Source organism: Drosophila bipectinata, chromosome XR, assembly GCF_030179905.1.
Source record: "Drosophila bipectinata strain 14024-0381.07 chromosome XR, DbipHiC1v2, whole genome shotgun sequence".
NCBI lineage: Eukaryota > Metazoa > Arthropoda > Insecta > Diptera > Drosophilidae > Drosophila > Drosophila bipectinata.
The window spans coordinates 17,330,652-17,355,443 of NC_091735.1; the positions used below are offsets into that span (position 1 = coordinate 17,330,652).

Sequence of the window (24,792 nt, forward strand, 5' to 3'; positions counted from 1 at the left end):
TTCCAATCAAATATAGACTATAGACCATATAGTAGTGAATGTTAGAAGAAGTATAAGGATATAACGAAGATTCCTTCATTTTTATTCGATTGCAAATAACGCTTTATCATGATTAGACCTCAACACGTCGACTTCCGGGCTGCCAAATGGAAAACGGAGGATGCTTGGCAACACATGGACTATGCAAGGACGAGAGCTCTACTTCTTCTTGCGGTTTTTCTTGTTCTTCTTCTTGTAGCTGGGCGAGGTGGTCGTGGCGACAGTCTCCACTGCTGGCGGCTTCTTCTCCTCCTTTACCTCCACGCCCTTGGCGTCTGCCAAAGGGAATACCGTGGACGCCAGGCCAAGATCCTTGAAGGGCAGCTCTTTCTCACGATCCAACAGCTCGTCCTGGGGCTTCATCTCATCCTTGGCCTTGGGACGTCGATAGGCGGCGAGGAACTCCAGTTCATCGGAGGACAGGGAGGTGAGATCCTCCAGCTCCTCCTCATCGACTTCCTGCAGCTTGCTGCTGGAGCGGATGACCGCTGGCAGTGCGAACTTGGCCGATCCGCTGCAGGATGGATTGGGAACGTCGCCGCCCATCGACTGGCCGCCTGCAAAACTGCCGGAGGCCTTCACAGCGCCCCCGGTCTTTAACATCTGGTCATAGCTCTCGGTAATGTTGCTGCCAGTGCCGCGCTGCTTCAGCTCAAGCTTGTCCATGTCGCCCTCCTTCTCGCGGAACTGCTTCGGGGTGAACACCAGCGGCTGCCAGAATAGCTCCAGCGTCGACATACGCTTCACGCCGGCGTCCTCGAGGACGCTCTGGTTGGAAAGGATGCGGCCCTTGTACACCAGCCGGCTGAAGCCCATCGGCACGGACATGTTGCGTCCGATCCGAGTCTTCAGGTTGCCGACCGTACCAAACCGGTCGGCCTCGTAGATGCTCTTCCTGCCGTCACGGGTCACCACGAGTATCTGCATCTTGCGCATTGCCGGATATTTGGCCTCCGGAGCCGGCAGATTCCGTGGATAGTGCCTCTTTTTCTAAAGGCTTTCTATCGATCTCTATTTACTTTCCTGTCTGGGCCTATTTTTCAGCCTAACTTGGAAGGTATACGTGTGTTAAATGTGAGGCCTGATCAAGGGATAATTTCGATGATAGCACCAATGTTTGGCCGAAAAGTCTCCATCGAAGTGAGACTAAAAAGGCAGGGCACTGTGATTTGATACAAAAATATTACTGGGTTGTTTTTTTTTGTAAAAATTCATTTTATTTAGGGAGCTAGAGGTAACAAATAGAGTGTAGTCTTCGCCCTTGGAAATAGGCCAACAGAAAATGGGGTTTCTCCCTATATGGCTCACAGTGATGGCTATATCTTCCCCAATTCTTATCCGATTCTTAAGCGGATTACCTTAAACGATTTCTGGATCGATTCCGCACCATTCTGCATTAAAATCCTAAGATAAAATTTTTTTTAGATTATTGGTCCATATTTCTGGGGGGATCCCTTGGAAATGTAGTTTTCCCCTATATGGCCCACTGTGATGGCTATATCTTCCCCAATTCTCATCCGATTCTTGAGCAGATTACCTGAAATGATTTCTGGATCAATTCGCCACCATTCTGATTCAAAATTCTGATACAAATATTTTTTTTTCAGATTTTTGTCTATTTTTCCTGACGAATCCCCTGAAAATGCGGTTTTTCACTATAGGGCCCCCTGTGATGGCTATATCTTTCCCAATTCTCATCCGATTCTCAAGCGGAGTACCTTAAACGATTTCTGGATCGATTCCCTATCTTTCTGCATCAAAATCCCTAGACAAAATATTTTTCAGCTTTTTTGTTCATTTTTCCTGATGGGATCCCTTGAAAAATGTCTCACACAATAGCTGCCCTTGAAAGTAGGCCAGATTTCAGAGGGGTATGCCCGGGTGTACTTGCTTTTAAGAACAATTAGCTAAAGTCTGCTTAAAAAATAAGTGTCTTCCACCACCCACAACCCAGCATATTACTTATATTTAACAAACCTTGAATTATCAATTTAAAGTGAAAAGTTCAAATCGATTAAAGACCAAGGAAATAAAACTGTTGAGTCTCTGTCGATCCAGGCAGTTATCAGCATTTGGAATGGAAATCGTTTCACCTGAGCCATTTTCATTTAATTCGCCACTGTTTACACTTAAACAAATCATTAGCCAGTAATGGCATTGGCAATGCAATAACAATTTTTCAAATTTATGAATTATTTATCGACTTCATGTTGATCAAAAAACCCCTCTCGATGCCTTTAAAAGTATGGCCGAAAAGTTCGAGAAAGAAACCACTTAACTCAAAATAATTGTAAACAGAGCGGTATTGTACCAAAAAAAAAAAATCCAGGAAAAACAATGGCAAGAAGAAAATGCGTTCCATAAATGGATAATGGATAAATCCTGGGCGCAACTGGATGCTTGTCCGGAGATTTATATTGGAGGAGCTGGGTAAACAAATCGCTGGAGGGTACGGCAGGGTGGGCAGGGTAGAAGCCCCTGCCGTACCAGGTAGCGCTAATTGAATGCCTGTGGCTGATGAAAAGCAGATTCCCCCTTTGGCGGAGGGTTGGGGGGTGGTGGAAAGAGGAGCAGGGGGCACAAGAGGCAGCGGGGCAGGAGCATTCACTTTGATCGGATCGGGTTTTGGGTTCTCTTGTCTCCGATCTCGATCCACCTAGGGCAGGGTCCCCCAGGGGTCTAATGGCAAACAGACGCCATTTTTATGGAGCTCCCACCTTGGCCGTCTCGTTCGCCCAAAGCTCTGTCTCACTTCCTCAAATGCACTGAAAAAAAAGCAATCTAAATAATAAAGTATAGTAATTAAGCAGAAAAAACTAATTAAACTATTTTTAAAAAAATTAACAATAAAGGATAATTATCTATTAGTTTTTTTAGGCACTTTTTCTCTCAGTGCTCCTTCACACTCTCTTAATATTCCGTTTCTCCTCTTTACGGTTTATTTAGTGTCGAGGTTATGGCGCAATTTGTATTTATGTGGCAGCACCACTACCACCATCACCATTGCGGCCAAAAAGCACTACCAGGCCGGGACCGCCATGTGGCGGCAGTCCAATTAAAAGCCTTTTCCAAATGAGCTCTATGACTCAGTTTAGCTACCCACTCGCCGGGCCACGCCCACTGTGCCACACGCCCCGTTTCGACTGAAATGTAAACAAAAGCCAGATGGGGATCTCCACCACCCACTCTCCAGCCATCCCCTCAAATTCTTTTTTTTTTTAATTTTTATTGTATTTTTTGAAGAGACCACGCCTTCTTATAGAGAGGGAGAGAGATGAGTTCTCTCAGAAAGATAAAAACTTAAAAAAAAATTAAGATTTAAAAAAATTAAATTTAAAAAATAATATATGTATGTATATGTGGGATTCAAACTTAAAAAAAATTAAAATTAAAAAAAAATTAAATTAAAAAAAATTAAATTTAAAAAAATTAAATTAAAAAAAATTAAATTTAAAAAATAATATATGTATGTACTTAGGACTTAGTTACTTTTATTGACTTCTTCTACCTAACTACTTTTAATAATATCTATGTCGTTATTTCATGTATAAATTCTATATCGTTTATTATTATAATGAATATTATATCGAAAGCCTCAGTCTGTATTTATTATCTTATATCTATGTATTTTAGATCTTACTATCTAAAACCTTAATAATATCTAATCAAACTCCTATTTTCCAACTCTCTTCAAGTGCTACCAGGTTTTAAAGCCTTTTAGTTTCAAGTATGTAGTTTAAGAATTTTCCTACTGAAACCTTAGCAAATCCTCACTGTAGTCCCTTTACTAAGCTAAATACTTCTCAGATACCCTACCTTTAAAGTGCGAAAGCACATATCTTTTAAACAGAACAGATCCTTAAGCGCATATCCTCTAAAACTATCTGTTTAGGTTTAGTTTCCCATTAAAAATGTATTAAAAAAAAACCCCTCAAAGGACCCTGCCCACCTCACCGTAGTGGAAACAGATGTCGTCTAAACCAAACCAAAGATCTCAGTGCTTTGGGTGACGCCTTAGTCCTACGGCGATTGGTGGACCGATCGGCACTTGAACAGAGTCTATATTTGGATGCTGCTGGCGGCGATTGGCGGACGGATATAAACGGGGGGATATATACAGACATATGTATATATCTGTATATAGAATGGTGTGGAGGGTGATCGGTGGGTGTGAAAGAATGATGCTGAAGAGGCCCGGCCCGGCCCGGCCTGGTCCCCGGTCCGTACCGGACGGCATCTCATTCTCATTCGGCGGACAAACGCGTGACGGAACGGATGTGTTGTGCATTTGCATTCGGATCGGGTTCAGAGAAGAGTGTTTAGATTTCTTAGATTCTCGTGGGGCATTCAGAACTAAATATATATTCGGGACTGACGGCCGATACTACACTGCAGCGGTGAAAAAATCAATTCGCACTTGGCCGGAAGAAGGTGGCAATTGAGACAACTCAACGCCTTCGCCAAAGCAAGGAAATTTCTGCCAAAAAAAAATAAGAATTACAAATAAAAAAGCGGCAAACACACATCGAAAGGAAAAACAAATAAAAGAAGTTCAAGTCAATCAATCGATCAGCCAACTAAGAAAAACAAAAAAACAAAAAAAATTCGCCATTCAACACGATCGGGCCATAAAACTAAAAAAACACACAATCGAACCAAAATGCTAGGAAGGAATTAATTTTTCTTCCCAATTCAATTACAATTTCGATACTGACTGACATCCGCGAAAGGTTGTGGCAATTTTTCAACACTTTCCTGTGTTTTTTTTTTTTTGCAGTGTGTTAGTGCCAGTGTGTTAGTGTATATGTATGTGTGTGTGTGAGAGCAATAATCAAATTTGACAACTGCGCGAATAACGTTCGAGATCAAAACATCCCGGCCCCCAAAAACAAATCAAAATAAATGGGCCAAGAATTCAGTGCAATTTTTTTTCCTGTGACCTGCCAATAACAGAATCCAAGCCAATTGGCTAGCATAGTAGTGGCTCTATATATTGTTCAGATATCAGATAGATATTGATAGACACCTGGACTCCAGATGACGCACCTGATGGGTCCCACGGAGTGCGCCAGTGCCATGATGGGCTCCTCGATGCAGTTCCACGACAACGGCCTGGGTCTCAACCTCACGGACTATAGCTGTTACACCAACGACTACTGGACCACGCCCTACCTGACTGGAGGACTCAGTCCCATGAAACAGATTGAAGGTGAGGTTGTTTAGATTTCCACATTCTTTGAATATTTATTTTTCGAGCTTGATTACAAAGCTTTCCTCAGTGTTTAAGCCAGTTTCCCTAAGGAATTTCCAGGGAGTCCCTTATTATTCCTTACTGAATATCCTTTTTATCCTTTCCTTAGAACCTTTTTAGTATCCTTTTTAGAACCTTAAAAATATCCTAATTCTAAGGTTTTTGTTTGAAACCATCAAGAAACTAGACCTATCTAGGTTTTTTTAGAACCTAACTGAAGTATATGAACTGTATTAAGGACTATATATACAAAAAAAGTCGTATATCCTTAACCTTTATACTGTTTACAAGCCTTCTAGTAAACCTATATCTCACATATCTTTCACCTTATTTGGTAGAAAGCCATTTAAAAGAAACTAGACCTCGAGAAACTAGACCTAACTAGGTTTTTTTTAGGACCTAACTAGATTATATGATCTGTATTAAGGACTATATATAGAAAAAAAGTCGTATATCCTTAACCTTTATACTGTTTACAAGCCCTCTAGTAAACCAATACTTCACTCATCTTTCACCTTATTTGCTAAAAAAAAAAAAACAGAAACCATTTAAAACAAATAGTTTACAGTTCATTGGAAAATGTCACAAATCAAAACTCGGATCATTTGTTTGGAAAAGAATTGAAAATTAACCCAGAGTTTGAGCCCGGGTCTATGGATTCCGCTTCTGATACAGTAATTACCAAAATATACGGACCATGGACCGAAACCAGAGCAATTAGCTTCGAATTCCCGGCTCCGAGATACTCAAGTGGCATTTTTCCGCCGCCGTTTTTTCCCGCCGTTGTTGTTGTTTGATGTTGTGGTGTGACAGAAAAACGATTTGTTGTGCCAAACGTTAATTGATTTTAGAATTCATTCGTGAAGCAGCAGCATCAGTAGAATCCAAATAAAAAAAACATACGAAACTAAAAACGGATATCGACTGAAAGATACTTGGTACTTTTAAAAAGAGGATCTGGGAATGTTTTTGAAGAAATTGTTTGACTTTTAAATCAAAATAATAAGTCAAGGCCGAAATGTCCTGGTGGCTCTTTAAGGGTTAAGCATAAGTGTGCCCATAGTTGCTTAAGATGCAGGTTTTTTGCAAAAATCTTATTTTTCCCAAAAAGACTGGGTTATCTATCAAAAGAAATGATTACCAAGACGGTTCTTATGCTTACCTTTTTTTCTTCAAAGTGACTACTTCGAAGTAGTTGGAAATTAAGCCAAAACTTTTCAAGACTATAGCCTTTTTGTTGATTAACTATAAGCTCAAAATGACTTGAAATCCAGTGCTACTTCTCGACAAATAAGACTAGCAATGCGTAAACATGAAAAGGCAAAAGTGTGCCAATGAATTCCTTCCGAAACATTCCACTTAGCCAGGAATTCCCGACAGAGGAAAATGAAACAGCGACCTGTCATAGGTCATTCCCAACGATCCCGCTACTCCATGAGGACGACAACGACGACGACGACGACTACGACGACGACAATTAATTTCAGAAATTTATTCGCGGCGGCAATCCCAATCTGAATCCCAATTCGAAACCGAATTTCCCAGCCCTTGTGAGGACTAATTTTAGAGCGGACCAGCAACTCAATCAGCAGCCTCGGGTCCGACGCCTTTTTATAATTGGATGTTGTTGTCCCATTTGTTCAGGGAGAGGCCCCTGAGGCCTCATTATAAGGCCCCTGATCCCCTGGATCAGGAATCTGCGCCGGCGTGGCGTCACCTTCCACTATCTGCTATCTGCGGCAGTGCCTCCACTTTAAAACGCATAAATCACATTATATATTAAATTAGCAAATCTCAGGGGCTATATATAAATCCATTCATTTGATGTGGATGCTTATAGTGGGCCCGACTAGCTCGACTTGATTTATAGGCGAATATTTTCCGCTCATTTGTCAGGCAAGAGGTTTGTGTGGCCTGGAAAATTAGGTTGAGCACTTAATTGTTTAAATCGAGAGGTGTTTTGATTAGATTTGAATTGAAAAAGAATAGATCTTTATATAATAGACCCTTTGCTAATTATAAAATGTCACATTGCCCCAATAGCCTGCATCCAGACGGCTGGAAAGGATCGCAGCTCGTACAAGCCCCTGGAACAGATCGACGCCAAGCTGGCGGACATCGAGACGCACAGTACTGGTAGCACTGGAACAGTGGCCAGCAGCCACAGCAGCACCAGCAACACCTCCAGCCCCACCAATGCCCGCACTAGCCAGGACCCGGGCACGTCCTTGATGCCCGACTATCCGAATGGCGGTAGCGAGGGGGCGACAGTTGTGTCTGGTTCAGGATCGGGCAGTACGGCAGCCATATCCTCCGAGGTGGGTGGAGGACCCAGTGGAGGGGCCATCTCAGCCAAGAAATACAAAAGCCAATACAAAAAAGACAGCAGTACGGATAATAGTTCCAGCAACGCAGCCAACAGCAGCAACAGCAAGGCGGTAAGTCCTTTTCAAGGATATGAGAGACACCTAGACACCTTAATTTCTTCCAAAATCAAGGACCCAGAACAAGTACATCCCTCCCTGGCCCAGGCCGTTGTAGTCCTGGAGACGAAGGCTCTCTGGGATCAGTTCCACGCCCAGGGCACTGAGATGATCATCACCAAGACGGGTCGCCGTATGTTCCCCACCTTCCAGGTGCGAATCGGAGGCCTCGATCCCCACGCCTCCTACATCTGCATGATGGACTTTGTGCCGATGGATGACAAGCGATATCGCTACGCCTTCCACAAGTGAGTAGTCCAGGGTCTACTTTAGGGACTACTTTGTATAATTGTACAACTTTATAGCTCCTGCTGGGTGGTGGCCGGGAAAGCGGATCCCATTTCCCCGCCCAGAATCCACGTGCATCCCGACTCTCCTGCCGTTGGCGCCAACTGGATGAAGCAAATAGTGTCCTTTGACAAGCTGAAGCTCACAAACAATCAGATGGATGAAAATGGGCATGTAAGTGGCACTATAATATTAAATAATTTCAATTTAGTTTTAATTACTTACCTTATCATCTGATTAATTACATGACTAGTCTTATGACTTCCATTATGTTTTTAATATACTTACAGATAAACCTTGATCTTCCTTATCACTTAATTAATTAAATCTTTATTTATTTTTTTTATTATTTTCCAACAGATTATTTTAAACTCCATGCACCGCTACCAGCCGCGATTCCATTTGGTTTATTTTGCTCAGAAAAATGCGTCCTTGGATGAAAACGCTCATTCAAGCAACTTTCGTACTTTTATATTTCCGGAGACGAGTTTTACGGCCGTAACTGCCTACCAGAATCAGAGGGTTAGTATATAGATAGTGGTTTATTTTATCCCCCACCTCTTAGTGGATTCCCCGGCCCCCTGCATTCAAAAAAAAAAAAACAAGAGGCCGCGACCATTTTGCGCCATTTCGGCCTCATTGTTTATGATTTTTCCATAATTTATAACGACGAGGAGAAGCAAAAGCTCCTCTGGAACAGAACGACCCCATCCATTCCAAATATATTTGAAAATATTTAACAAAAAAAATAATAACAACGAAGTCTTGGATACTCTTCTATATAAGATATCAGAGTTTACTTTTAGGAGCTTTCACGATTATTAAAATAAATGTATGAATATATAAATTATTTTTAATAATTGATGGAACCCTATGACGACCTTATTCGTATTAATCCTTTGACTTTAAAGATATATCTCATATTTTGTGAAAATTTTCAAAAAGAAAACAAAGAAGGGGGACAGAGGATCGGGTAATCGGTTGGCCGAGAACATTTTTCTATAAATACCGCTAGACATGCTCGGAAAGTATTTAAATTATTTATGTGCTCAATGTGGGTGTTAACACTTTTCCTCGGCCTCCTCATCCTTCCCCCCCTTCAACGTATCCCCCTCTAAAAATTACCCCCTTTCCAAATTTATTGCAAATCATTTTCCGTATAGCCCGAGTGGAATTCTAGTTGTAAACATTTTTCTCTAATTTGTTGGGGAATTTAATTTATTTGTTTTGGTTTCAGCTGGCATACTTTTCATACTTTCCAAATCGAATAAAAATATATCTATTTTTCCCCCCTTTTCTATTAATTTTTCTGTTCTTTTTTTTGGTTTTTCATTTCAACAGGTGACACAATTGAAGATTTCCAGCAATCCTTTCGCCAAGGGCTTTCGGGACGATGGCACCAATGATGTGTAAGTATTATACATATATTTCAACTTATTTTATAAATATGCCTATAATATGGTGGACAAATAGTGCGAGTACAAAAGCCATAAATATTTAACTATTCAGGTCAGGGTTTAAGTTTTTAAATTAAATCTGGGGCAAACATATGTTTTCTTAATATTATGAGCAATAAATAGTCAAGTATTCTCAGGGGTTCATAAAATACTCATTACTATTTTTTAATTATAAGAACTGTACTTTTTTTCAGTGCATTTTTCAATCAAAATATAATCGAACTTAATCCACTTACCCCCAACTGTACTTTTTTCTGCACTCATTCCGTTATTTTGAAATCCTTTATTCCTTCATTCTACCCATACACGGGTACCTGTCCTCTGTAACAGGACTTTTGAACTGGGGGCATCCATTCTGGGGGAGAGAGCATCCTCCAGGAATGTCTCGATATTCGAAATAGTTAAATATAGTGTCTAATAATGATATTTATTAATATTAGAACTGTTTTTATTCGAAAAAGCGGTTCAAAATCGAAAAAACCAGCACTTTTCTGCAGACGCGCACTTGCAGTTTTGATTTTTTTTTTCGGCAATAAACATAATGATTTAATAAAATCGTATATTTAAGAATAATGTTTAAACACTTATTCACAACCAACTTGACTTTTGAAACCGATTTATAGGTTTAATTAGGAGATACGGACTCGAAAACACGAAAGGATAAAAATGTAATCCGATCGCGTCGGTGGGCACTTCAAAATGGCTGTTATTGTTTGGTGCGGGGGGGCCAGGGGGTGGTGATGGGACATTTTCGCGTTTTCCAGTACACCTTGTGCAACACTACCTAGGGATTTGTCGCGAAAAAGGGACATTTTTGAATATTAAATTTATGATTTATAGTTAAATTAAAATAGGAAAGTGAATATAGTTAAGGGACTTTAAAAAATAAACCCAATTAGTGATAAATTTCTAAATTATTGAAGTTTATATAAAATAAAAAAAAAAACGTTTCTAAAATAGTTAGTTCTTATAAGACTTACACCTAAAATAAATACTAAAACAATCCCCTTTAGATATCAGTCCAAAGGTGATCTTGATCAGAAATATATATTATATATATTTTTTTAGGCTATCCTTCCCTTCCTTAGAATCTCGTGAACCTTTTAAATGATAAAACCCGCCGTCTATGTCATAAAAAGTGACCCAATTTTTTGGCAGCTTCCACCAACTGTTGGCTCTTGAAGGCCCCCAAGTATTCCCAATCCAAAAATTCCCATCCCTTTACTATTTTCAAAAAAGCCAACTTCAAACCCAAGTGGAACTAGACATTCGGTCGACGGGCAAAGACATTCCCGGAATTGCCGACCCGTCGCAGCAACATAAATATTGGAAAACCCAAAAGATAAATGTATATATCTTCAGACATAGAATAGCCATGGAGAGCGAGACCATGGGCCATAACTCAAAAAAACAAAAGAACTTCAAAATTTGGAACAGAAACGAAAATGGAAATGCTACTGGACCGATGATATGATGATGATGGTGATGGGAGGACTGACAGATGGGCCGGCGGCATAAACAAATCGTCTCTGGGGCTCTGGGATTCTCTAGGGCTTTTCATATTTGTCGATCCGAAGGCACCAGCTTTGTAGCATAGTGTAAACAAATCGGTGGCCTGCAATTTCAAATTGTTTACGACCCACTCCCGCAATTTGTTTATGACAGAAATACTTCAAATAATTTTGTATCCAATTCAAGTTTTTTGGGAATTTATCATTTAAGAATTGAAAGTGTTTTTTTGTTCATATTTTAAATTTATATTTTTTTTTTTTGGTAATTTTTAGGACCAGTGGCGGAGGCAGCAGCATGTCCAGCATGAGTCAAGAAAGCCAGGCTCGCATGAAGCAGCAACAACAACAGCAGCAGCAACAGCAACACCAGCAACAGCAACAACAGCAGCAACTGCAGCAGCAACAGCAGCAACTTAAGGAGCAACGTTCGGCCGGTAGCAACTTCAGCCTAAGTTGCACAGATCTCGGAGTGGAGCAGCAACAGCAGCAGCAGCAACCGAGTGGATTGCAACTGCCGGCCACGCCCTCCAGCAGCTCCACCTCCGGCAACTCCCCGGACCTGCTGGGCTACCAAATGGAGCAGCAATTGCAACAACAGCAACAGCAGCAGCAACATCTGCAGAGTCAGCAATCCCACCAGCAACATCAGGCTGGCCAACAGCAACCGTTGCTGCATCAGGGCCAGAATCAGACCCAATATGGAAGCTATCACCACGGCTATCCGCAGACCCAGATCCAGGCCCATCCCCTCACCCCGCACTCCAGCAGCTCCGCCTCGCCGCCAGCAGCATCTGCAACACCCGCGGCCAACACGGGAGCAACACAACTGAACATCTATTCGAGTATCGGGCAGCCGTACGCCCAGGAACAGAGCAATTTTGGGGCCATCTACCATCATAATGCTGCGGCAGCTGCTGCCGCCCACTACCACCATGGCCACGCCCACTCGCATGGCCATGCCCACGGCCACGCCCCCTATGCCACGGCGTACGATAAGCTGAAGGTGTCGCGGCATGCGGCGGCCTACGGAATGGGTCCTACGTACCCGAGCTTTTACGGCTCGGCGGCCCATCACCAGATGATGCGACCCAACAGTTATATAGATCTGGTTCCGCGCTAGAGGATCCTCAGAGGTCCTTCCAGATCCATGACATACAGTGCTGAAAATGTGCGATATTTTATAGAGGAATAGTGGGGGAGTTGATGTAAGTTTGCCCAGGAAATCGGGCGCAGAGTCCTTTCATTATTATAGCCTAAGGACTACAGATCTCCACTAACTCCACTATTCTTCAAGAAAGCACTTTGTAAATCTTAAAAAAATTGCCTTAAAAACTGTAAATCTTAAAAAATTTCTAAATCAAAACTACAGATTTATGAATCTGGAGATTAAAATCGGTTAGGAATTTAATTATTCTGCCTCAAAAAAATTAGCTAAAATCGGAAACCAAAATTTTAATCTATAAAATACTTTTCCTGATTTTAGACATGTTTTTCTTACAGTGCAGAATTCAAGTATTAGCAGCTGTTGGGCAAAAACCATAAATATAAAAACCAAATATAAATGAAACAAGTATTACAAGTATTTCTATAATTACATTTTTTTTCTCTAGCCTAGATCTTAATTTTATTCATGTGTGTGCCAACATCTATTTTTTTTTTTTGCTGTGTATTTTGTAGATGTAAAAATTGTAATTTTAATGAATACCTTTAATATATACGCGTACGTATTTTTTTTCTTAACATTTTAGTCACTTTTCTTATTCTATGTAAATACCGAATACTGAAACTGAAACAGTTTGAAGAAATAATAATAAAAACAGAAAACATTTCAAAAACCACAAAACACCAAAAAACATAAATTAACAAAAGAAACGGAATCTTTTTTGTTTTTGGTTGGATTTTAAAATGGCCGAAGTCGATGGTTGTGGCGATCGACAATTGGGAAATGGAAAATGCCAGAGGAAAACACGATTTTCATTTACCATTTTGTTTATTTTATAGCGCTTTGTCTCTATCCTGCTCTGGCTGTTGGGTTTAATGGGGTCCTGCTCTCTCTTTCTAAACAAAAAGTGCCGTTGTTATAATTGAGATAAACCAACGAAAGAGCAGATCCCCAAAAAAATTACCGTTAAATGGAATGGGGGGAGTGGGTGGAGATGGAGGAAATAAAACAGAAAGGAATCTCAAAAAAAAAATGGTGGAATTTTAAGGAATTTCTTAGGTTTTTATTGATTTTTAAAGGTTACAAAATGTTGGATAATCTTAAAAATTAAAAAATATTTAAGAAGAATTTAGAAAGCATTACTTAAAGAATTTTAATATTAAAAACTCCAAAAACCAGACAAAGGAAGCTATAAAGCCTTGTATTTCATTTAATTTTTCGATTTTCTTTGATTTTCCGGCTTCTTTGCCTTTGTCGATCTTTTTGTTATCATTATTCGTCCATCGACCCCCAAAAGTTTGATAAGTCTGAAGGAACCCCGACTCTTTAATGTGGTCTGCTGATTGAGAAGACAGATCTCCCACCAATAGACTATATACTATATCTACTTTTTAGACATATCGAGGTATTGACAGGAAATCAAATGAAATGGATTTATTTGGCAAATTAACATTATTTACCCAATAGATCTTTTGGCTTTTGGAAATCCTACAAGTAGCTATATCAATCATATTTCTTTCCCCCAGAAAGAGGGAGCTCGTATTCGTATATTGCTCCACCTATGTAGAACAGTAATAATGTATAGAAATAATCAGCGGGACATCCGACACATGGCTCTGTTATCATTAGTAACGTCACTCGTCTGACTTTTGGTTTAACCTGCCCGTTCCCGTTCCGGGCCTTTCAAAAAATATTTCAATTTCACACGCCCCAACAAAAAAACATATAGGAGGAATACTCGAAAAAAAAACTGACAAGCCATCAAAGTTCCGACATTCATTAGTCACACGGAGTGTACTTTGTGACACGACCGGAATACTTTGTGGAGATTGATTACGCGGCATATTGAACTTTGACCTAAAGATCGGGTATTATATAGAAAAAATATAGAAAGCACAGAATAAGCTAGAATAAGAGGAAATTCCTTATCCATCGCATCTTCAAAGAGCCATTGCATATGTCTAAAATTTAATAACGCTATATATTCTATAGATCCTCCTGCACCCCCATGCCCCTCTCACAATACCCCATTGATGTGGGCCCTCTCATAAATAAGAACAAATTGGCATGCAATTCGCCTTAGAGTAGCGACCAAGTAGAACATAAATTTCTCATCACTTGCATAAAATTTTCACAAAAACAACGCCCAAGAACAAACAGATGTGTCGCCGACGGACAGGAGGAGGGGTTTTGGGATGCCAGGAGTACTACCAGAAGGGGGTGGGGACCTGAAAGAGGGGCACTGCTATGGATCTGTACCTCCCCAAGTTTTATAAAGGAATCTTAAATATTTTCACCTAAAATTGGAATTACTTTTTCGAATGAAACAGACTATGACTGATACACCTGTGATTCACGTAGGCTTGTCTTACACCCTTAGGAAACCGGAATTCCAAAAAATATAGACCATAAAAAATATATTCCAAATATATAGAAATGTGTCAGCTAGTGACTGACTAATATTATAGTCAGTCCCGACTATACAACAAACGATGTTTGTTTCCAGGTATTATCGCATATTTCAAATGATTTCCCGCCGTATCGCTCCCATACTACGGTACAATATTGGCTTCTTGATAAGTGGAAATCGGGGATATGACGTACCATACCATATCTCCCAGGCACTTGACTGCCTGGGTTCACTATAAAATTCGTTAAATTCGACATCTCTTATATACAGACTTATCATTATGTAGTGATAATGCCAAAGATAATGGCTCGAGGACACACAAAGAAAATCTTTCTATATATTTGACTATATTTTGTCAATAATTTCTTATTATTATGATTATTATAGGGCGATGTTTAGTGTATTTCGGTGGGATATGGAAGACCACTTGAAATGGCATGAAATATGGTCAGGAGAGATCATTTGGATGCCACTGTAAAATGAATATTTGGAATATTTATTGTCACCCTGCGCTGTGGTAGGTCCACTCCAAAGACACACACACGCTGGCATTCTGGCTGTAGGTGTGCTGGTGTCGCCCCAATCAATAGCCTGGTGTCAAATAGCTTACCCCCTACCCCTGGGCCAACCCACTCCATCTTTCCCACTCAAGTGGATCGGTACACTTCGAAAAATTTCAAGAGATTCAAGAAATTTTTTATGTATTTCTTTATTGATTTAAGCTTTAAGACTTATTTTAGAATCTTACACATATTTTTTACATATATTTACATGCTGTTTAATTTATTTTCTCTCAGTGTACATCTGGCAAACTGATACTGTTTTTCCTATCGCCTGAATGTTTGCTGTTGTTGCCTCGATTTGTGGCACAAGTTCGGGGCGCATCCGTGGCTAATCGCTTTGAAAGTGAAACCTTGTTTATGTTTTTCCCTTCGATTTTCCGCTCTTCTGCATATTCCACTATGGGTTTTCCGACTTTTCCTTTTCCCGACACGACACTTGAGCCATTGTTTATTCAATTGCAGGAGCCAGGAGCAACATTGCATGTTGCATGTTGCAGGGTATCTATATATGCACATTGTGGAAATTGGAGTAATTATTGGAAAAATATTTACCTTTTCAATTACTTTAAATAGCTTTCCTTATTTAAGTTACTAATTAATTTTAGTTAAACTAATAAAAAGTCCCTTACAGATCACTAGAAAGTCGACTACTTTTTCCCGACTCCCGACTATTTTATCTCCCGACATCGGGCGTCTCAAGTGCTACGACCAACCTCACAAAAAAAAAGGATATCACCCAGAAAAGTATATATAAACTCTGAAAGGACGTCGAAGGAAGTGGAGGGGGGAGAGCAAGGAGCATAGGGAGTGGGTTATCCCTTTTTTTGGGGACGCATGCGCAACTGTCGAGTGCACTTTTGACATATTGCTGACACGCCCACAAACAAATCAGTTTTTTTTTCACGGATCTGTCACTGCTCTCGGCACATACATCCAGTATCCCTTCCTCTATATTTAATTTCCTTACATATGTATGATTGGGTATATATATTTATACCCTTTTCAGCTGGCGCACGTGCTCGTAACAGAAACAACAATGTTGCTGCCGTTTTACGAAGCGTGAAAATTATGAAATAAAAGTGGCATAAAAATAAAAAAACAATCAGTTAATTTTTTTCTCAATCAGTTATGGCAATACCCTTAAAAAAGATGCAGTGATGTTTTAAGATATTCTTTTTATAAATCGGATATGAATTACCATTTGATAGACATCATATATCCAGCAACTTCATTTTCCTACATTTCAAGAAGGGTCCTAAAATAAAATGTAAAAAATCTCCATTAAATTTTTCGTGGTGAGATTTTTATGCAGATAATAGCAAATAAATAAATAGGCTTTTTAGGCATTTCGATCAAGGATCGGATAAGAATTGCTAATGATATAGACATCGCCAAAGCATATATACTCACCAAGTCCGCTTTCTCACATTTTCAAAGGGATTTTTTCCCAAGGAAAATTTCACAAAAAATCTATAAAATTTTTGATAATGTAATTTTGATGTAGATTATTGGAGAATTCATCTACGAATCTTTCAAGATCCGCTTAAGGATCGGACTAAAATTACTAAAGATTAATACATCTCCAGAGCCCATATACCTACGAACCTAACTAGTTCAAATTTTTCAAAAGGAGTCTGATGGAAAAATTCTTAAAAAATTTATAAAATTAATTTTATAGGAAATAGATTTCTTCTTGATTTTTGAGGTATTCTGCATTTGAATTGGTTAAGAGTTAGATATAGATATAGACTTTATCCAGGGATTTCTGGTCAAAAAGTAATAACAAGCAGAATAACCAATTTTCTTGCAAATTATTTTTAATTTAAACGGCTGACTTCGAATGCCAATTAATATTACACAATGCTCTGGAACATAACAAATTATGAGGATTTATTAATGGCTGTTACTTTCCTGTTTTCGGAGGGGACTTCTGGGCTGTGTCGATTCAACGGAAATTGAGCGCATAATTCAGAAATATGTTAGTGCCTACCAAAATGTCGTGCCATAAAAATCGTGTTGAAAAGCGCGGAGGAAGATATAGAATCCCGATCCTGGGCACTGCACCGCCCTCTGGCGAGGAGTTGGGGCACTTACCGAAATTAATGCCACCGATGACAACTCGGGCAAACAATAAAAGGCGAAGCCACTCCAAAAATAGCGGTTCAAAAGGGAGAGAGTGCAAGGGAAATGGAAAAGGGACGACACATCGGCATCGGGGAAATTATGAATGAGAGGGCAGCATACAGGGGCTCCAAGGGGGTAAGAAAGAGAGCGAGCGGGGAAAGTGTGGGGACATAGCTGGGGCTGCTGCACAATTATTGCCGACTGTTAAAAGATTTGTTGGCACTGAGAAATCGTAGGGCGAAACATTTGTTTGATAATGATAATGGCCATGTTGATGCAATTGCAGTGCGCAACCGAGAAATGCAGTTTCCAGAGCGAAATTGAGTCATTTCCACTCGGCATTATTGACAAATGGAATTAAGTAGCAGTGGGTTCGAATCGCCAATCACGGATCAATGATCTCCATTTACGAAGCAAAGGAAAAAACACTGATAATGGTAATAATGGGTCAATTGACACAATAATAAGAATTGTTTTTATTATCTGGATTATCAGTTTGGCACATAACAACCAAGAAAATTAATTTTAATAAAAAAACTAAAACTAAATCAAGTTTGGAAAAAAAAGGAATAGAGGAAAAAACATAACCTAATCTAAATAAAGCATATTTTCTGCAACACGTTCTTAGTCATCGTTGATTTTTAATTTAGACTTTAGAATTGTTTTAATTAAATATTCAAATGAATGCTATCGATAACATTGGCGCCAGTTTTTGGATCCACAGGTGTTGCCACATAAAAATATCGGCAGTATTTTGGCGCTCTAGCTAAGGTCACACTTGTGTTATTGTTATCCGCAAAGTCCAGAATTTTTATCAAAATATTTAGTTATTAAAAAAATGAGAAGCAGAAAGCGTTAAACGCATTGTCTGGCTCAAGTCCAACTAACCCCTTTAATGCAATAACAACCAAAGACATTATTTTAAACTAAATTTTATGTGAGCAAAAAAAAAACCGCGTGAAAAGATTGCAACTTTTTGGATATTGGAATTTTAGTCCTAAAAATTTTTAAATATTAATAAGATCTGATACTGGGAATGCTTAGCATTAATATCAGCACCGAAAACTGTTGATTACAAAAGTTTTCTTGATTTTGGAATAATATTTTAATGTGTAAGCACGTTAAAACAACAATAAAAAAATTGCACAATTAAAAGGTGACAAAATGAGATACACAAAATTTGCATTTTATACTAATTTTTGGATTTTAATTAAAATATTTTAGATGTCGGACTCAATGATAGTTTGTGTGAGCGACTATTGGCAGCGTTGTCACTTTCTGAATCGTCCAGATCGGCAGGCTGGAGACTCCTGTCACAATGGGAAAACCGTGCGCAGGCTGGTGATCCAGCTGGACGCCATCAATGGCAACTATTACCTTCGGGAGATGGTGCAGCAGACCGCCCTGGCCGATCGATTAAAGCGCGTCCATGGAGTGCAGCTGGTTTGGCTTCAGTTCCACCCGCCGGAGAGGGACACCATCGACTACAAGTGGGCGGACATGCTCGCCCATACCTTGTGGGAGCACATCGAGGTGGAGCACCTCATGTCCTGGCTGTCCACCCTGGGCGGTGGCTTCTCAGCCCTTGGAGAGCAGTTCGGGAAATGTGTAAGTCTGTTAGGCTGACCTTTTTGGAACAAAGAGCGGGAGGATTAGACAAGGAGTGGAAGGATGTTAATCACCTATCTGATTATAATTAATTTATATACTTTATGTTGTGTAATTAAACGAGTATTATAGTTAGTTCTCATTAAGTTGAGAGTCCAACCACCTGTGGAATCATTCCATTTGCTTGCCTAATCCTTCATTCCGAAGGATCTTGTGTCTCTTTTTCATTCACTAATCCCCAAAAAAAACCCAACTTATTTCCAGGCTGAAACCGCTGGCAAGATCTCTTTGCAGCAACTGAAGATTGGAATGCGATTGGGGGATCCCTTTTTGCAGGCCCGCTGCAAGCTCTACTACAGCATCTCGCTAATCCAGCGCGGCCACCTGCGCTCCGCCAAGCATCTCATCCGGCAGCAGTACGCCTTCGCCAGGCACCACGTCGAGGCGGACGGTCGGCTGGTGCGGATGTGCCAGGGCATTTGGTTGCGGCTACAGTACGAGTACGAGCAGCGGAGAATCCAAAAGAAGTTAGCTTAAGACCCAATGGGATGGATGGATGAATCGACAATTATTAAAATGATATTGCCAGCTGGCGGCTGGCGAGTTCCTTTCTGTGTTTAATTCCAACTCCAAGTTGTACAAGAACAAAATAATTGTATTCAATATATTTATTTAATAATTGTAATTGTATATACGTAAAAAATGCATTTACATTATTCTTCGTGTTTATTTACTCGCTTGAATTGTATATTTATATATGTATATATATATAATTTTGTTTATATATATTCAACTGCCCGCCGGACTGCCAAAATCGAAGATAAACATAATTCGGGGATGAGAACTGATCAATTTTTTTTACTTAAGCTAAACACAAAAATATTGATACAAAGAATTGACGCCCACTAGTGCTTCTGTTTAGATTCGATGCGTAAAATATTGCGCTTGCACAGAGGATAGATGAAGATTTTGACAAATATATGATCCGAACAAAAAAAAATATCCCAATATCAAATACGGTACACGGTACGTTACACACAAAAAAACATAATCGACTAAAAAAAGGACAGAAAAAAATATTGCGCTGAAAATTTAACACTAAAGTTGGAAAGGTTTGTTCTGATTCTGTATCGGATTCGGATGCTGCTGTTATTGCTGGTGCGCTGCTGCTGGTGTTTTTGCTGATCGTAAAGCTTTGTATATATTGTAATTAAATATACGTGTATCCTTCCTGCTTGGATTTACTGCGCCAGCGTGCCCATGGGATCCCAGGCGGGCAGGACGATCGGATCCATGTCGAACACGCGCAGCACATCCTCCGGTACGTATTTCTTGTCCACAACAACCTCGAATCCGAATTCCCTGAACCAATCGGCGCACATGACCAGGTAGCCCTTCTCGCCACGATCCTCGCCCCACGAGTTCTCCACCCGCAGCTTTTGGGCCACACCGCTTTTCTGTAAAGATTAAGAGGTAGATTAGAGGTAGTTCCTCCATTCTAGATTCTAGAAACTCACATCGACCGAGACAGCTGTAAAGACCATGGCATGGGTCATGGCTGACTCTCCGTAAATGAGACGATCCGCCTTGGAAAACGTCGTTTGTATATCGATATCAAAGACCAGCTTAAAATCATGGCTAAAGGGGATGGGGGGCTCAGATTAGTGACAGAAATAACAAGATATTCCGAGAGGGGCAACTCACACGTCCACATCCTCGATACCCTGCTTGGAGGCAAAGCGCTTGCTGACCTCGCATCCGAACCAAACTGCCTCGCCGGCCTTCAGGGACTTGGTAACAACGGCCAGCAGCAGATCCACGTTCTGGTTGTTGTAGAGGACGGGCCGCCCACCGACCACATTGCCCAGACAGTCGACGGTGTAGGCCTGATCGTATCTGCTTGTCGGCCGCGGATCGGTCACCAAGCAGACCTTGTCCTCCACGTTGAAGTGCGGCTTCACGTAGCGCTCGTAGAACTCCAGCGAGCTGACTGGACCGATCGACTGGTAGTTCTTGCTCTTGTCGTAGTACTCCCAGGTGAAGGTCTCTGCGGGAATGCCGAGACAAATGCCCACCACCTTGTAGATCTCGGCCATTTGCTCCTGGATCTTGGCGGCGACCACCTCCTCCGAGGGATTCTGCTCCATCAGCACGCGCAGATGGCGAGCATACTCCCGGAGCTGTTGGAAATGTAAGTAGGGATGTGAGTTACTCCAAAGAAAGCCAAAAATCCATTGGGTTGACTCACCTTGCTCTTCAATATGGCATTCATTCGTATGCTGGACTCGCAGCTAAAGCTCTCGGGGAAGCATTTCTTTGGCATCAGACCGTGTTTGGTTATCAGATTGACCAGCATGTCCCACTGGCCGCCGTCCGAGGTGGGATCGAGTAGCAGGAAGGACACCAGTCGTCCGTCAACCTTCTCGCCCCGCTGGGCTGTCTTCACGATGTTGTTGAGGAAGTAGTTGCACCGCTCGATCTTGTCCCAGTAGAAGAGGAAGGCCTGCGAGAACTCAAACTCGTCCAGGTTGTAGTTCTTCATGAAGGGCAGGCGGATGCAGTTGAGGGCCGCGAAGAGCCAGCAGCGGCCGGAGCTGCGTTGATTGGTCACCGGCTTGCCCTCCGTCTCCACCTTGTAGTTGAACACATGGTTGGTCGTCTCCAGTGCCTTGCGGGACAGACACACATCGAAGGGATCCACGCGGGAGCAGACGTTCTGAGCCAGCAGGTTCTTCGGCTCTCTGTAGAAGTTGCGGCGCCACTGGGCGAGCAGTTCATCGGTGATGGCACTCGGACTGGGCCCGGCCGCCAGGCACGTGGAGTTCTTGGCACAGCAGGTGGCATTGTTGTGGCCGCCACCGCCACCGCCACCTCCGCCACCGCCACCCGAACCGCTATTGTTGTCAGCTAGAAGTAAATGGGAATTGCAACGTTCGCCCGATATTGAGTGATTGAGTCTTATGGATAATGGATCCCGGCGCTGCCACATCCTCCCAGGACTTGGTTCTTGATTTGGACTTTGATTTGGATTCGAATTCTTGCTTTTGAACTTGATCTTGAGGCGGCCCTCTTGACAGGCTAACTGATGCAGCAAGCGCACCCGCTTCGCCGCCCAAACTTTTGCGTTTTTCAGAATCGGGATCGGGATCAGGAGCAGGATCGCAAGGAGCAGGTAAACCAAAAACGAGAATTTTGTCAAGACGATTACAGGTGAATTTTGTTGCTGCCCACTCGGAACATTAAAAAAAAAAAATAAATTTAACGCCGAAGGAGACAGGAATTCAAAATACGTGTGGATCTAAGCTGCTGGAAACCTACCTGATAGGGACATTTTTCAAAAAGCCGACATTCAAAACTAAAGCCAAAAAACTACATAAAGCTTTTCCAACACAAAATTTTTATAAACTATTATCGAGATTGTTGTTACAAAAATATTTGAATTATAAATTGTATTCGAGATAGTGTTTGGGGCAGACATAAGGGACATGGGCAGCTGGTGTCTTTGAAATGGATTGGCAGCATTAATTATAACCCTAATTATGGTGAGACTTCTTGAGAAACAACATGATCTTGAGGAGCGAGTATAATTCTACCGTTTGCCATAAAATACGTCTTCTGATAAACAATCTTTTGTTGATAAAATTTTCAGAAAATTTTCCACTAAACGAGGGTGCTGGGAAAACAATACCCGATCGTTTTCCCGATCCTTAACGGGAAAATGTCATTTGTTTATTATTGATACCCGATACTGGGACAGTAAGAAAATGGTACGTTAGAGTGGAAATATTGGCCCTCTTTGGAGCCAAGATTGCGTCACAAAAGCACTTCCTTCTTGGCCAACTTCCAGGGCTTCCCGCCCGCTTGAGAATCGTCTCCCAGTATTATTGAGGAACGGAAAAGCGTCAACAGCTGCGGGGCCATTAACACTGCATTTTTGCATTAACTGACTGGCAAGTGTGTCGCCATTTCTCCCATGACACCCATCCGATCCCATCCCATCCCAACCCATACGTGTGTGTGTATGAGTAGTGTGCACTTTGGATCTCTGTTTTTATATTTTTTTTTTCTTTGTTAGGCGGCGCAGGTTTTTGTTTATTATTTATTTACTTTCGCCATTCTGCAGCTGTGGGTGTTATTTCTGGATATTTTTGTTGCCTGGTGCCTGTCCAGATGCTGATAAGCGGAGCTAACGAGTTAATAATCGTAAAGAAATAAAGAAATACGCCAGCGGCGTAACTACAGCTGGAAAAGCGAAACCTATTATTATTACCGTTACTCAGAGCTGGAGATTTGGCAAGGAACAAATCCCGTTAAATGGTGATTTGTCACGTGGTTTAAGTATCTCTTTTTTGAGCAAAAAAAAATCGAAAAAGGGGGCATAAACATAAAAATATGTGTTTAAAGGGCGTTTCACCCTAAACATTTTAGTCTGCCTACGCCTCTGCCTCATTGTGCATACAAGTATAGGTATATATGTATGTGTGTGTGTGGCGTTGGTGGGAAAGAGAGGACGATGCAATTAAACCAGTTTAACGGGACTCGCATACACGTAGGCATAGCGGGTGGAGAAAAGAACGAAGAAAGGGGTGGGAGGAGAGGAGGAGACGACAGAAGAAAGAAGGAGCCACCAAAAAAACTTTCGCAGAAAGCCGGTGCAAAAAATCTAAACAAACCAACCAACCAATCACAACAACAACATGAAACGGAAGGGTTAACCAACAACAACAACAACTACTAAACAAAATCACAAAAAAAAAAAAACTTGTTTGTCCAGTGCGGCGAATGTGTTTGCAAAGCAAGAGAGCAAACAAAATTTGGGTGAAATTTTACTTTCGTCTGCTTTAATTTGTTTTTGTTGCTGGGGCGTCAGCAAGCCTTTGGCATCTCCCTCGCACTCATGCAAGAGCACCCGCACTGAGCACAACAACAACAAAACAGTTTCCGACTAAAATGGTTCCTTTTCTTTTCTTCTAAATTGTTGTTATTCTCAAGGCATTTGATTAGTTTTCAGTCTGATAAGGAGCAGAGGTGGGGGATGCGCGTCCTACTTACACATGATTCACTTTTTTCCTTTCTTTTCTTTATGAGGATTTTCACTTGTTTTGTTTTTTTTTTTTTTAATTTTTTTTTTGTGTTTGGTCACTACAAATTTAATTCGGATTTATTCCGCTATTCTGGCCGGATCAGATGTGTGAGCAATAGGAGCAACTATTGGCGACTGTAATTATGCGCAATATAGCCGCTTATTTATTTTGTAAATGTAATGGGGGAAAATGAAAATGAAAAATGTTTGGCTTTGGGATCCGAAACTAGAGATGGGCGTTGTGTGGCCGCTGCGATGAATTTCCCACTACCAGCTCACGTCCCACTATCGCACAAACCGCCAACGATCGATAACATTTTAAATTTTTATCTTAATTATTTCTAGTTTTTTAAACGTATTTAGTTAATAAATGTCAAATTACTTATTTTTGTTTTTTAAAAATGAATTTATTAAACTTTTTCAATCATAATATCTCTAATGAATCGGTTTATTTTTTGTTCACGATATTGTAAAATAACTTTTTATTGAAAGTTGAGCTTAAAGATAGTTAAGTAATTATAAAGCTTTAAAATGTTTATTGAACCCTATTTTATTTTCAAAGTGACAATTTTAAAAACATTAATCTTGTGAAATAGTTAGAATATTAGTTTTTTATGAGTTTTTCTTTCCTATCCCTAAGGGATATCCTGAAAGGGACACGGTAAAAGCTATTTTTTTTCTCAAATTTAATGTATATTACATAATCTAGTGATTTAATCTACATAATATGCATATAATTATTGTAATCAAAATAATTTTCAAATAAACCGCCAATTGTGTGGCTCGCAGGTATGAGCACGGTATCCACTTACA

The 24,792-nt window shown here is 40.6% G+C and overlaps 4 protein-coding genes across 7 annotated transcripts; 2 read left to right on the forward strand and 2 right to left on the reverse strand.

Moving 5' to 3' along the window:
• Positions 1 to 53: 53 nt before the first annotated feature.
• Positions 54 to 6,539, reverse strand: LOC108123693 (uncharacterized). Its single transcript, XM_017238969.3, has 2 exons — positions 6,453 to 6,539; positions 54 to 1,201 (listed from the first exon to the last, which is right to left on the reverse strand). Exon 2 carries the CDS (start codon positions 973 to 975, stop codon positions 199 to 201), a length of 777 nt encoding a protein of 258 aa, XP_017094458.2. The 5' UTR covers positions 976 to 1,201; positions 6,453 to 6,539; the 3' UTR covers positions 54 to 198.
• Positions 4,830 to 12,862, forward strand: org-1 (optomotor-blind-related-gene-1). Its single transcript, XM_070276258.1, has 7 exons — positions 4,830 to 5,248; positions 7,334 to 7,728; positions 7,789 to 8,021; positions 8,079 to 8,235; positions 8,422 to 8,583; positions 9,403 to 9,470; positions 11,303 to 12,862. Exons 1-7 carry the CDS (start codon positions 5,077 to 5,079, stop codon positions 12,147 to 12,149), a joined length of 2,034 nt encoding a protein of 677 aa, XP_070132359.1. The 5' UTR covers positions 4,830 to 5,076; the 3' UTR covers positions 12,150 to 12,862.
• A 5,172-nt stretch (positions 12,863 to 18,034) lies between these two features.
• LOC108123681 (uncharacterized protein F58A4.6) lies at positions 18,035 to 19,861 on the forward strand. Its single transcript, XM_017238955.3, has 3 exons — positions 18,035 to 18,444; positions 18,513 to 18,896; positions 19,161 to 19,861. Exons 2-3 carry the CDS (start codon positions 18,513 to 18,515, stop codon positions 19,431 to 19,433), a joined length of 657 nt encoding a protein of 218 aa, XP_017094444.1. The 5' UTR covers positions 18,035 to 18,444; the 3' UTR covers positions 19,434 to 19,861.
• Positions 19,727 to 24,215, reverse strand: LOC108123680 (bleomycin hydrolase). Of its 4 annotated transcripts, none has more exons than XM_043212913.2 (5): positions 23,949 to 24,215; positions 21,145 to 22,013; positions 20,601 to 21,076; positions 20,414 to 20,534; positions 19,727 to 20,353 (listed from the first exon to the last, which is right to left on the reverse strand). In XM_043212913.2, the coding sequence occupies exons 1-5, from the start codon at positions 23,950 to 23,952 to the stop codon at positions 20,138 to 20,140; spliced, it is 1,686 nt and encodes a 561-aa protein (XP_043068848.1). In that variant the 5' UTR covers positions 23,953 to 24,215; the 3' UTR covers positions 19,727 to 20,137. The 4 variants fall into 4 exon arrangements, with proteins under 4 accessions (XP_043068848.1, XP_017094443.1, XP_070132697.1 ...); XM_017238954.3 differs by having other exon boundaries at positions 21,145 to 21,803; positions 23,949 to 24,213; XM_070276596.1 differs by lacking the exon at positions 23,949 to 24,215 and adding an exon at positions 22,639 to 22,774.
• Positions 24,216 to 24,792: the final 577 nt, after the last annotated feature.

Bases quoted from the DNA above. Each gene is read 5' to 3' on its own strand.
- LOC108123693 (XM_017238969.3), bottom strand. From the start codon at position 975: ATGCGCAAGATGCAGATACTCGTGGTGACCCGTGACGGCAGGAAGAGC.
- org-1 (XM_070276258.1), top strand. From the start codon at position 5,077: ATGACGCACCTGATGGGTCCCACGGAGTGCGCCAGTGCCATGATGGGC. The intron at 7,729-7,788 runs GTAAGTCCTTTT...TCCAAAATCAAG, and splicing joins ACAGCAGCAACAGCAAGGCG to GACCCAGAACAAGTACATCC. The intron at 8,022-8,078 runs GTGAGTAGTCCA...ACAACTTTATAG, and splicing joins TATCGCTACGCCTTCCACAA to CTCCTGCTGGGTGGTGGCCG.
- LOC108123681 (XM_017238955.3), top strand. From the start codon at position 18,513: ATGTCGGACTCAATGATAGTTTGTGTGAGCGACTATTGGCAGCGTTGT. The intron at 18,897-19,160 runs GTAAGTCTGTTA...ACTTATTTCCAG, and splicing joins GAGAGCAGTTCGGGAAATGT to GCTGAAACCGCTGGCAAGAT.
- LOC108123680 (XM_070276594.1), bottom strand. The intron at 20,535-20,600 runs GTGAGTTGCCCC...CATCCCCTTTAG, and splicing joins GGTATCGAGGATGTGGACGT to CCATGATTTTAAGCTGGTCT. The intron at 20,354-20,413 runs GTGAGTTTCTAG...TAATCTTTACAG, and splicing joins TTACAGCTGTCTCGGTCGAT to AAAAGCGGTGTGGCCCAAAA.